At 31.3% G+C, this 13,384-nt stretch overlaps 1 protein-coding gene across 1 annotated transcript in view; it reads left to right on the forward strand.

The window, feature by feature from the left end:
• Positions 1-13,384, forward strand: part of LOC136970847 (actin-binding protein IPP-like) — a 53,546-nt gene that overhangs the window by 19,589 nt on the left and 20,573 nt on the right. The window contains exon 2 of the mRNA XM_067265318.1: positions 12,813-13,177. Coding sequence (XP_067121419.1) covers positions 12,820-13,177 — 358 coding nt within the window. The 5' untranslated portion in view covers positions 12,813-12,819. The remainder of the gene's footprint in view (positions 1-12,812; positions 13,178-13,384) is intronic.

The following is a 13,384-nucleotide window of genomic DNA, read 5'->3' on the forward strand; positions in this document are numbered from 1 at the left end:
AAAATAAAAATGATTACAAAAAAAAACAACACATACAAAAATGTTAAATGCTTATAAATAAAAAAAAGTTGGAATAAAATATACTCTAAAAGATGGTCATATCATTATACTATATATAATATATATACTAAACAAGAACTGTTTACAAAACATTAGATGTAAGTGTTCTAAAATATTGCCCTCCAGGCATGCGACATAGAAGCCCTGCTGTTGATAGCCATTCCTCTAGAACAGTGGTTCTCCAGGGGTCCTTGATACCATTTTGGAGGTCTGTGTCAAATTAAAATTAATTTGAGGGTGCATGGACAATGTCAGGGGGTCTGCGAAAAGTTTAATGTAAAGTAAAATAATTGTGACCCATTTTCATCATTAGGATAGTTAAAAATAAATAGTAATAAATAAATCGGTAGCCATTTTTACATTCTGAGTAAAATATAAGTATATAGGTACAGGTACATAAAATACAAGTAATGACAAGCATCTCATGGTGAAAGTCAAGCCGACCGTGGTTGCCTATCTATGTAGGTTTGAACATGAACGGAATCTCGCCACTACATGCAAAAACTTGTCTAAAATATGACACTAGATGAGTTGTGCATCTAAACAACAATTTAATTCTGTTTTGTGTGTGATGTGAAGTGCATACAACAAATCTTCCAAGTTTTGAACAGAAAGTTGTATAATTTTGTTTTTATTGTTATGAAGATAGAGTACATTACGTAAGTATTTTTGAACACATTTGATATCTTCTCATATAAGTATAATTCATAAGTAAAATTATACTGTGGCTGTCAGCCATATTGTTATATGTATTTTAGTTATATTTTATTTATATTCTGTTCTTCCCTTTTTGTCATAACTTCCTTCTAGAAACTTCTTTATTAACTCTTATTGCCTTAAGGAGGGATTGTCTCTTCTCAGAACTCTTGGTAGAACAAAAGAATAAGGGGATTATCGTTTCTCTGAATTTTGGAGAAAACAAAAGAAAGAAGGAAGCCTGAGGCAAAACTGCCAACGGAAGAGCCATTCATTCTTGGTCAAGATTTCAGAGCGGATGGAAGGACAGGGCAGTGCTCCGGATTTGAGAAAGGGAAAAGGGGACTGCGGAGTCAAAGAAAGCCATAGAGGTCGATGAAATAGAATAGATTACAACCACAATACTTTTGTTAAAGTTAATTTATTTAATAGTTTTATTATATAATATTTACCAATATTTTATTATTTATTTATTATTACTTAAAATTTTACCCTTATATCTTAAATAATTAATTGATTCGAGTGTTACTTTGTAGTATTATTCCATTTTCAAATTAAAATAAATTATTTTTTTGCATAAAACAAGAAACAGAAGTTTTATGAATAAACAGTGGTTTTTTGCACCAATATAATTTGTTTTATTTTCTTGTATCTTAAATTTGTGCCCTTTTTTACAGATGATAATATGAGTGAGCTGAAGAAAAAAGCAGACAATATAGTGTTGAATATTTAAAATATGGCTTTATTCTGTACCAACAAATAGTACTTTACTTATGTGCCTTCTATGTAATAAAATGTTGTCAAATGAATCAATGAAACCTTCTTAGCTTAAGGAACATTTGACAAAAGTCCATGGCGACAAAAAAGAGAAAGATTTAACTTTTTTTAAAACAATCAAAGAAAAATATTTGAAAACACCGTCATTGAAACAAGTCTTTGCGACAACATCCGAGCAAGACGACGATGGACTGTGTTCTTCTTGTAATATTTCTTTACTGATTGCAAAATCTGGAAAGCTGCACACCATTGGTTAAGGACTCATTCTACCGGCTGTAAGTGAGGTAATACACGCCATGCTGCATAAACCAGCTTCCAATATTATAAGAATTCCACTGAGTAATAATATGTTGCAAAGAAGGAGTAACGAAATGGCTCAGTCCATAGAAAATTCTTTATGTGAGTACTTAAAAGCATCTGAATTTTCTATACAGCTTGACAAGGCAACTTTGCTAGGAAATGAAGCATTACTTTTAGCTTATGTAAGATTTGTGAAAGATGAGAATATTTCCCAAGAATTGTTATTTGCCAAATGTTTGGAAACTGATACAAAAGGTGAAACAATATTTAATGAATTAAAAATGAATTTTTCGATACAAAAGCTATACCCTTGAGTAATATCCTCTCCATTGCTACTGACGGTGCTCTGGCAATGGTAGGATAACACTGAGGCTTTCCGGCATACTTGAAACAAGCTAAACCAAATATATTATCTATACATTGTCATTCACCGACACCATTTAGTCGCCAAAAACCTTAGTGAACACTTGCATGGCTCACTAGATTGTCATTTGGGCAGTTAATAAAATTAAAAGGAATGCCTTAAATGAGAGATTATTTGCTCAACTTTGTTTAGAAAATAATGATGATTATAATCATTTACTACTTAACATGGAAGTTCATTGGTTATCTAAAGGTGCATGTTTGGATCGTTTTTATGCACTCTTTGATTTAGTGTTGGAATTGCTGGACAGCAAAGACAATGATTTGTGGCTCAATGCAATTAATTCAAAAAATGACATAACATATATGACTGACATATTTGTCAAATTTAACGAAACCAATTTGAAGTTACAAGGTGATCAATTAAATTTAATCAAAATTAAAAGTATAATATCTGCATTTGTTGCAAAACTTTTTTTATACAAACAAAACTTGGGGAGAGGAGAATGCTCTGTTTCCAAATCTTTCTCCCAAATCTTCCAAATCCAAACTTGGGGAGAGGAGAATGTTTTCAAATCTTTCAAAATTGCAAAAACGAGATGATGATTTGCTTGTTTATTGTCAACACTTAATGGCTCTTCATTCTGACTTCAGCCAAAGATTTGAAGATATTCTTCACTTGGGCATCCCTGATTGGGTGTTGGACCCCTTTGTAAGTAGACCCACAAACTCAGATGAAGCCATACTAATACAGGAGGAACTAATTGAATTATCCACAAATGAGAAGCTGAAACCAAGGATACCAAGCTGTTTGAATAAGGATACTGCAAATTCTGGTTATAAAAACAGATACCAATTTTATATCCTGCATTATGGGCTACTGTACAGAAGCTATTGATTGTTTTCCCGCTTTCCTATTTAGTAGAGCATGGATTTAATGCAGTTATGAACCTCATCACGAAAAAAGAAATCGACTGCAAATTAGTACTCGCGGAGACTTACGAATGCTACTCACAAACATCGAGCCGAACATAAATAATCTCATATCATCCCATCAGATTCACTCATCTCATTAAAAAATAATGTGCTTTTGTATTTTAAAACAAAATTTATAATTTGAATAAATACTACTATAAATATAAAAATGTTTTATTTATATTTTATTTTTACGTCACCATTCACCATCCAAGACATCAAAGTTAAATTTGAAATTTTGCTGTAATGCAGTTGTATAGAGTTATTTCACTTGGGGTTCATGGTCAGGTTTTTGCTATGAGAAGGGGTCCGTGGGCATAATAAGTTTGGGAACCACTGCTCTAGAAATAGCCCTATATAAAGAATTCCAGGTATTTTAGATGCAATAGTAATGTGTTTCAATGTAGAAGGTGAGCTCTGTCAAAGAAAAGCTCTACATCTGCATCTGATGCCAAGGTCATTCTGCCCAATTTTTTGATAATTAAGTCGAGGTGTTCCTGACGATAGTCATAAGGGATCTAAATGTAGTGCCAATACATTACAAAAACTCTCATGAACAATTGATAATACTATAAGCTGTGACATTATAATGTTTTGTGGTAAGAAGTTGGCATATATTTATCTGGTAGTGGTAGGTGATTCATATTAGATATGTTTTATGGTTTTGCAAGGGGGTGATAGCATAGCATACTGTGATTAATAGATGTGTAGATAACAAAAACTAATGCACATCACAAAGTGCAATATACTGTGTTAAGATTTATCAAACAATAATGATGAATAAAATCTATTATTTTTCTTAAAATTATGTAAAAGGAAATTACCAACTTTACCGAATGACATTTGCTGTGTGAAATGATGCGACAAATGGATTATTCTAATAAAAGTATGAATTTAAATGTGGTGGTCATTGAAATGCATGCTCCACTAATAAAAAGTGATTCTCATGGGGCTGGTGATGTATGAACAGGATATTATATTTCTGAACTAGATTCTGGATTTTATATATTTAACATTTTTAAAAACAATATGATTTTACGTGTATTTGAAGTCTGTACACTGATTTTCTAGAGTGAAATTTCTATTCAAACCACATCTTAATTCCAGTTTTTACTCAATAAAAATATCTTCTTTGGATCAATATCTTTTTATAAAAATCAATTTATCATAAATGTATTTTTAAGTCTTTTCTGATAGCAAAAAGAAGTTTCTTGTATAAGAAATAAATAGAAATTTTAAATTATTGAAGCAATGATCCAAACATTTGACTTTACCTTACATTAACTTAGATATTTGAAAATTGAAAGTCTATTGAATATTTATAATAATCAATATAACTTTGAATTTTCAAATGTATGGTATACTAAAATTTAAGTAATTGTTGTTTAAATTATACATAATTTTTATCTTTAACAATTTTATGCCCTTTTCTTGATTGTATTTTGCATTAATGATTAAATTACTTTCAGCTTAAATGCTTAGTTATAGAAAAATAACAATAACTTGTAATGTGTGTACAAATACACACCATGCTAAAGTAAAAGCCAAAGCTGTCTGAGAACCACTGAGGACCATGGGTGCTAAAGTCTTTCCCAGTTGTCACTGGAAGCGACTGGTATGGTTTAATCTAGATTAATAGTTGTTGAAGCGAGGCGTGGAGATCCGGGTAGCATAACAGGCAATGCATCGGTATGGTAAGCAAGAGTTATGAGTTTGAATTCTGCTTCAGGTTGACTTTTTTTTCTAGAACATTTAAAAATCAATTTATTTATAATTTTCAAAATTGTCACAAGATGGTTGCCTAACTGCGTATTGGTGCTCTCCTATTTAGGAACGGGTAAGGTTTCCGAGGTTTTGTCATAAATCGAAAACTAACCTAGAAAGAACATTTGTATGCATAGTTACCACATAGTGTTTGATTTTTCAATGTACGGTACTTAATGGAATGCATTACCCTTGTTTATCCACTTGCTGCTGCTTAGTAGCAGGTGTTTCAAATGTAGTTTTTTCACTTAATTTGACATTATAGAACTAAGTTCATTTAGTTTCTATGGTAATAGTCACACTTCTTGCACTTATCTCCACTGTTATGTTTTACTGTTATGTTTTAGATGCATTTTTGAAGCACTAATTGTAAAAGTTTTGCTATTGTTTTCAATTTTTATAAAAATCCTGTTATTTCAACCTTACCAACTTCAAAGCCATTCCATGATCTGCAAGAGAACTTCAGAATTCATGCAAAATTTAAATTTTAGACTTATGATAAAATTGTTTGAGAGTTGAATGTTTGTAAATAGGGGAGTCCCTGTATAGCCCAATAATATGACAGATTGTTTGGTATTAATCTGTAATAATTGACTGCATTGTCAATCCTGTATTTGTTTGTGATAAAATGGTCTGGATGGTAGTAATGCAATAGAATCTTTGTATTGGGGGAGTTACATTTTGCAAGATTGCTGCTAATATGGAAACTGGTTATGAACTAGAGAAATAAATTGAAAGAATTAAGAATTGGAAAACATAATGAGAAAGTAAACTACATTCTTGTACAAAGAAAGTGCTACTAATCTTTAGTATTTGTGAAGCTAAAATTTGTTTATTAGTGGAAGGATTAATAAAGTTGAAATAATGGATAAAAAGACTAAAATGAAAGTTATTTAATATCTAATGAAATTTGTGTTGTCAACTGTTAGACTATAATAAGTATATAATGCTTCAGTTTCTTTAGTTATTTTAGCATTTCTTTTGTTTGTAAAAAGTGGCAGCAACATCTGAACAAAGTCAAGTGGAAAAAATAAAAACAAAGTCTCTTGAAGACCTATCTTTCTTTGGCTTTTTAAGTGATTCCATTATCCATAAAAATGAAAAGTGCAAGTATTAGTCAAGATCAACTATGCTTAAATTTTTAGAAGCACTTTATGATATTGCATGAAAAATTTAAGAACAGAATGCTCTGCATAATGTAAAGATTGTAAGTTGAATCTAAAATTTAAGAAAAATTTAAAGACTATGCCATATTTACTCGCTTATAAGACGATCTCGCGTATAGGATGAGGTGTGACTTTAAAGATCAAAATAAAGAAAATTAGATTTATTAATACAATTTTAATTTTATTTCATTTCATCACAAATAAAATATCAAATGCATGTAAATGCACACATTGACTTGCAGAAATTACTGGCATTTTAAACTTTAAGGAAAAATCTCGTAAAATTGACAACATAATTTCTTCGTGTAAAGCTGGACAATCTTAAACCTTTTTTGCCAATTCTTAATAGTCGAATCCACTCTCTGTCAATTACACTTATGAGTTTTTCCATATTCTGATTTCTGAATAATCATCTGTTTTCACGTGGGAATGGATTAAAACTTATATTGGGCCCCTGTGTGATTTTGGAATTTCAATCTGGAATTCAATTCAAAAGCTTTGCTTTTCCTATTTTATTCATCTTTACTTTTGACAATATACAAGAATGATTCAAATGACCCAGATAAAATACTTTTGTTTTTAAACGGGAGGGTGCGCATCGGGTAAAAACAATTGCAAATACACTGTTCACAAAAATTACTGCAAAATAGGACGACATAGGTTTTTGAAGCAGTGAAAAATGAATAAAAACCTTGTCTTATATGCGAGTATATACGGTAGTCGTGTCACAGAAACTGTTGTACAATTTTCAAAGAAATACAAAAAGATGTGACAATTGTGGCGGTTTTTATGAATAAATGTGTGCAAACTGTAATCATAATTGGAATCTGGAAACGAACGGGATACATCTTCAGAATTGCAGCAACTCAAATGTATCTGGAACAAATGTTTCTGGCCGCATTTAAAAGCCTTCCTCAAAATGCTCGTAATATAACATCGACTTCTAAGATGGAGTTTTTCACCATATGCCATTTCAACAGAATCTGTATATTCTAATAGTTTTAAATTCTACCAATGTTCTATGATTTAAAAATATTATTTTTTGTTCCTTTATGTATTCTGATGTTCAATTAAGAATCTGTATAAGATCTTTGAACACAAGCAAAAAATTTATTCCAAATTTGAGTTGCTGTAATTTAGCTTCTACTTTGAAATAAAATAGACTCTGTTATGAATGTGCAAGAAGCCGTCAGAAAAAAACATCCTGGTCTTTTGCAATCCTTCTACATTATTGTGAAGAAGGATCACAACATCTGTCAAATTCACACTTTATCGAGCACACGGGACTTGCTGCATAACTTCCAGTGAACCATTTTGGAACGTGGCACTACAGTCTGAATTTGGCACTTCACTTAGCAATTTTCATCCGTTCCTTGTCGTAATGGAGTGCACGGCCGGTCACTGCTTTTTGTATGACAACAAGTGCAAATGTGCTGCAAGAATTTGGCTACAACAAGGTTAGGATTTCTACATATTGGGACGGAAAAACTTATTCCTTGCTGTGATGAGTATTTGAACTATAATTGGAACTATGTGGAAAAGTAAAGCATTGTTGCCACTTTAAAATTACCTTATCAATTCACAACAGTGGAACGGTGTCTTCCATAGGAAAACTTTTTTCCCGAGTTCCCCTCATAGAAATATTTTTATAGATCATACGGATTGATTGCACTTTGGGTGAATTAAATTAGATGTTATTTAATTAAATTAGATGCTTATTGCTTTCTAGGAGTATTCAAATTCTAATTATTTAAGTTAGCTGTTTAAATTATCAATGTAAAAATTAACTTTTCTTTATTAAATATAGAAATGCTCATGTTTTTATTTTTTGATTTATGCAATTAATTGAAAAGACAAATATTGATACAATGTCTAAAACACCATATGAAGACATTATGTGAAATACCTTAACAACTATTATGCTTTTATCTTGAATTAACCATTGCTGGAAAAGTGTGAAAGGCATTGTTCTGATGAAACAACTATTATATTGAGTTCTGTAATTTGGAATAAATTATAACTTGAAGCATTGCCTTTTGAGAAATTAAGACAACTTACTGTCCAATTTTAGTATAGTCTGTTAACTGTACAGGAGTCATGCGAGGTCAACTGCTTGCATGACGTCACAGATGCCACTTTTTATTCCAAAATTGTGAAATTCTTGGCATTGCAGCAGAAACTACAATTACAACATATCTTTGACATTTTCTTTTTTCTAACAGTGTAAAATACTTGTGGATTTACAACAAATGTGCTTTTTTATACTTATTTTATTGTAATTTGATCTTATAGAGCAATAAAATAATCTATCAAATTTCACTTTGCTGTAAAATATCTCATGTGATGGATTGACATTGTAGTTAGAGTGGGACAGGTTGTCTTTTAAGGTTAGGGTAGTAAAAAAATTTTTATTCTACAGTAGAGCCACAACAGACCTCTATTGTCAATGTCAGCAAATTACTAATTGTTTTATCACTGTAAACAAAAGTTCCCTTTTAACTTGTAAGTGGGTCAAATGACAACATTGTTGTTTTATTGTATTTTGAAGAATGATGTCTCTAACATTTAACAACCTGTTTTGTCAGATCTGATTACTTTAACTTAATTTATATATATATTTTTTTATGTGATATACTTGTGTGGTTATCAAAATTTGATTTATCTCAGTTTGAAAATTGATATCACTCAAAATATTACAGAAAGTATGAAAACTTTTTGCTTAGTTTTTAACCAGGAATGTTTCTATATATAAAATGGAGCAATATCAAAAAAATAATGTGTGGACCATCAAAAATTAAGCAATTTACCACACAATGTTGACTGTAATTGTTAGCTTTATATCTTAAAACATTACGAGAATTTTATTAAATATATGCATTCGTTACAATGCTTGAATAGCGACATTACAAAATGAAAAAATTTACAATTTGCACTGTTTGCATTATCAAAATTATTTTTATATTAAAATTTTATCGTGCAGAATTATGAGCAACGATGTGATGTGTAACAAGTTGTATTGTTACAAGCAAATGCAACACTCCGTTTGAAGTGAATTGGAATTGTTTTGTTGTACAGCGACAAAGAAATAGAAGAGAATATAAAGAATGATATTTCTTTGAGGCTAAATTTATTTTAAACTTCAGCTGTGTCGATTTGTGCTCATTCGAAGTGACGCTTGCAAGAGTTATGCTCGTAATTTTTTGCAGTGTTACTATATGGGAAAAGTTGCATGGAGTCTCAGTTGTCAGCATTTGTTTTCATAAAAAGTATTTGTGCACTGATAGTGTACTGTGCAATGTACAGTTTTTTCATTGTAAATACTTTTTTTTACTGCTCCTTTTTAGCATTTTTATATATCTGGTTTATGATATATTATAAAGATAGTATATAAAGAAAGCTAATAAATGGCATAGTGTCAAACTTGGTTGCATGGGATCTACTGGTTATGTAGTGGAATGTGTTTAAAAGAACTTGTTCAGACCATCCATCTATAGTGGAAGATCACTGACTCAGTTGCACAAATGCAATCTATATGTTAATTGAAAGGAGGTTCATTTATCTGACTTTGAATAAATGTTGGGGGTAAAAATATGGTTCAGGTATCAAATTAAAGCTCTTATCATGTACATGATGCCACCAAAGGAGATTTGAGTAAGGTGCACTGGTTTGGTTAAGGGTACAATTTTAAGTCTGAGACAAACATGTTGGGGTCCCACTCTCCTGTTAACTTTACCTTGAGCAATTTTTTTTTTTTTGTGTTTTGTAGTTTCATTATTGTAAATTCTGAGTACATTTTAGTTACTAAGACCATTGTTTTTATAATTTTCTCTAGATTCAACCTCACTGATTCCCTGCTCCCTCAAAAGCCCAAACAGCACCTAAATGCAGCTAGTTGGACAATAAATTTGACTTTACTGAAATGCTTTCTCATATAATTATATTAATGAAATGTTGATATATATTAATTAATCTGGGATTTTGTGAGGATTATCAAATCATTTTGATATGTAAGCATTTACAATACTATAGATTTGTCATACAATCATAATATACATGGTACGATCCAAAAGTTCGGAGACTGCAGTAATCTATGACAACAAAAGCATGTATTTGGAGTTACAGCGTATGAAATAGATTCTACCAAACCATCTCTATGTGTTCAGGTTAATTTCACCCATGCCATGTGATTAAACCGCGAGCGCTGCTGTTTTTTTTCTGGAGATAGTTACCTTTGTTCTGCGACGTAATAAAAGTGGAGTTTCAAGAACAACCTCCAACATTTCGACTTTGCCATGGTAGAATCACCGTACACCTTTCTTAGTAATTTTAAAGTCTCCGTAGGTGTTTTACCTAAATGCTGACAAAATTTAACGTTGGAGGTTGATCTTGAAACTCCACTTTTATTACGTCGCAGAACAAAGGTAACTATCTCTGGAAAAAAAACAGCAGCGCTCGCGGTTTAATCACATGGCATGGGTGAAATTAACCTGAACACATAGAGATGGTTTGGTAGAATCCATTTCACACGCTGTAACTTCAAATACATGCTTTTGTTGTCATAGATTACTGCAGTCCCCAAACTTTTGGATCGTACCACGTATTCCTGTGTATGTGTGCACTGCATGTCACAATTTAAAGATAATTTTAAAATGGTTTAATATATTCAGAAAATTTGGAGTTGTAAATGGTTTTTTAAAGCAATTTTGATTAATTGGGTTATATACTATTTATCTTGCTGCAGGTTGGTGTTAACTTAAAAATCTGTTGCTGCTTCGGTGCAGAATTTGGCTGTAATCATGTAATTGTATGTTAAACCTTCGAAATTATATCATTACTTATGTGAAATTTTGCTTATAAATGGAAAATTGAATTAAGAAGAATTCAGCAAAGAAGGTCATAATTGTGTGTTAAATTTCTCATTTATTACTGTATTGCACAGTTGACACTGCTTTCCTGTAGTATTGTTACAATGTATTTATAATACTGAAAGGTAGATTTTCAGTTTCTGATTGGAATATAAATCTTTTAATGTAAATTTAATTTGTCGAATTTCTGATACGATAAAACTGAGGTGCACAAGCTTCTCTTCCACCCAGGCTTTTTCTATGACAGACTTGCTCTTAAATCTTGATTTGTTTGCTTTACAAACTGATTGTTGATGATATAACTATAAAAAAAATGCAGAATGAATAAAGTAAAAAAATAAGAAAAATCAAAATAACATGTCACATGATATTTATAAGAAGTTTAAAGGAATTAATATGAAAATAGGAAGGTTAAGAAGAGAGGACCCTCATAAAAATTTCCACATAATCAACTACTAGTGTTTAATGCTTTTATCCACGTGACTGCTGCTGGGAAATGTATGAATTAATCAAAAAAGAGAGAAATCACATGATCAAGGTTTGTTTTTGAAACATGAAAAACTAGCCTTGAATTAATTCAAATTTTTAAATATAAATTTGATTAACTGTGTGTTTTTAACATAGTTTAAATACAGTGAACTTCCGTTTAAATGGAATCGTGGGGATTATACTGTGCTAGATTATCAAATATGCTGCTTCATTGGAATGTGAAAGTGTTTCTGGTTTTTTGATCCTCTGGACACAATTTTTTCATATATTATGCATGTAAAACTGTACAAATCCACCTTTTATGATTGTTTAACACTATTTCATTTTTTCCAGGCTATTTATATTCTTGATTGGCTTGAAACAAGAACACTATTTTTACTTTTATTTTGTGCTCTGTACACTTCTATTGTGTATAAATATACATGTACTCTGATTATCAAAGTACACAAAAAGTAATATATTGTAGTTGTTTCTTTAATAATTATTGATTTGAAGTGTGCTAAATATTTCTGCTTCTCATATCCAACTTGTGCACTTTGGGTCATAATCACCCAAAAAGTCTGTAGAAAGATAAAGCATGTGCTTACTGGTTTAACTAGCACATTGCCATGTTGTCTTGGTCTTCCTCTGTTTACACAATAGTTATATCAGAAGTTTTCAATGATGATCATAAAGAACAATGCACCGATAACCCCTAATCACAATCTTGACATGTCAGCTTATTGGTTTGGCAGTATACCGCAGTGATTCTCAAAGTGGGGGTCGCGACCCCCCAAGGGGGTCGTGAAAAATATTTGGGGGGTCGCTGAAAAATTGATTCTAGATCAATTTTTTTCAAATATTTTATAAATTTACTATGGATTCATGTTTAGAAATAATAGAAATAAAAACTATATAAAATAATTTTTAAATAAATTGCACATATAAATAATAATAATATAAATAAATTATAAATAATAAAAAGAATATAAATATTTAAATACAAGCCTAACCCCCTCCCTCCGGGATGTTTTTCGACACATACTCATTCTTCGGGGGTCTTTTGAAATTTTTAAGTGCAGAAGGGGGGTCGCAGTCCAAAAAGTTTGAGAAACACTGGTATACCGGATGCTGGGCAAACGGAATTTCACTATGTAAATTTAAAGTAGAATACTAGTGAGTTCCAATCGTACAATAAATCAAATTTACTTTTGCAGATATGTTGGTTTTAAAAATTGACTTAAGTTCAGTTGAAACTAGAAACTACTAATTTAGTTTGAATTAAGTGCCTAATTAAGACACATTTCTTAAAAATTATAAAATATTAATAAATTATTAATCTTCAATCTTATAATAAAGTAATTTTAATGTCTTACAGTATTTATATGGCATCAGGAACATACCGACGTAGAGGACACAGAAACAGCTCCTCGCACAAAAAATTTAATTGCAATGGCGATGCAAAGAATAACAACGACAAAAATTGTCAATTTTATTCCACCGACCATCTCAAGAAGATGCTGGGAAACCTAAATAGTCTCAGAAATCAGGTTAAGTTTTGTGATGTTGAACTATTGGTGGAAAACGAAGTCTTCCACTGTCACAGAGCAGTCATGGCCGCTAGTAGTCCATATTTTGAGGCAATGTTCGGAAGCGAGCTGGCAGAAAAGCAGCAGTCAAAGGTCAAAATTTGCGGGATAGCACCTTGGGTGTTTAATCTTCTGATTGGATTTATATATTCAGGTAATGTTTTAATCACCCATTGAAATAAAGCTTAAAGTGCATGTTAAGAAAGACAAAAATAAGGATTTATTAGGAATGTTTCCACTTAATGTTCTGCCAAGTTTGGCTAACTAAAGTCACTTAAAATAAAGAGCATCTGTACTGCAGATTGGACTAATGTTGCAGTCATGTTCCACTTGCTGAATTGCAACAGGTTGGGTCCAGCTG

The sequence above is a fragment of the Centruroides vittatus genome, unplaced genomic scaffold (assembly GCF_030686945.1).
Source record: "Centruroides vittatus isolate TY-2023 unplaced genomic scaffold, ASM3068694v2 contig_221, whole genome shotgun sequence".
NCBI classification, from domain to species: domain Eukaryota; kingdom Metazoa; phylum Arthropoda; class Arachnida; order Scorpiones; family Buthidae; genus Centruroides; species Centruroides vittatus.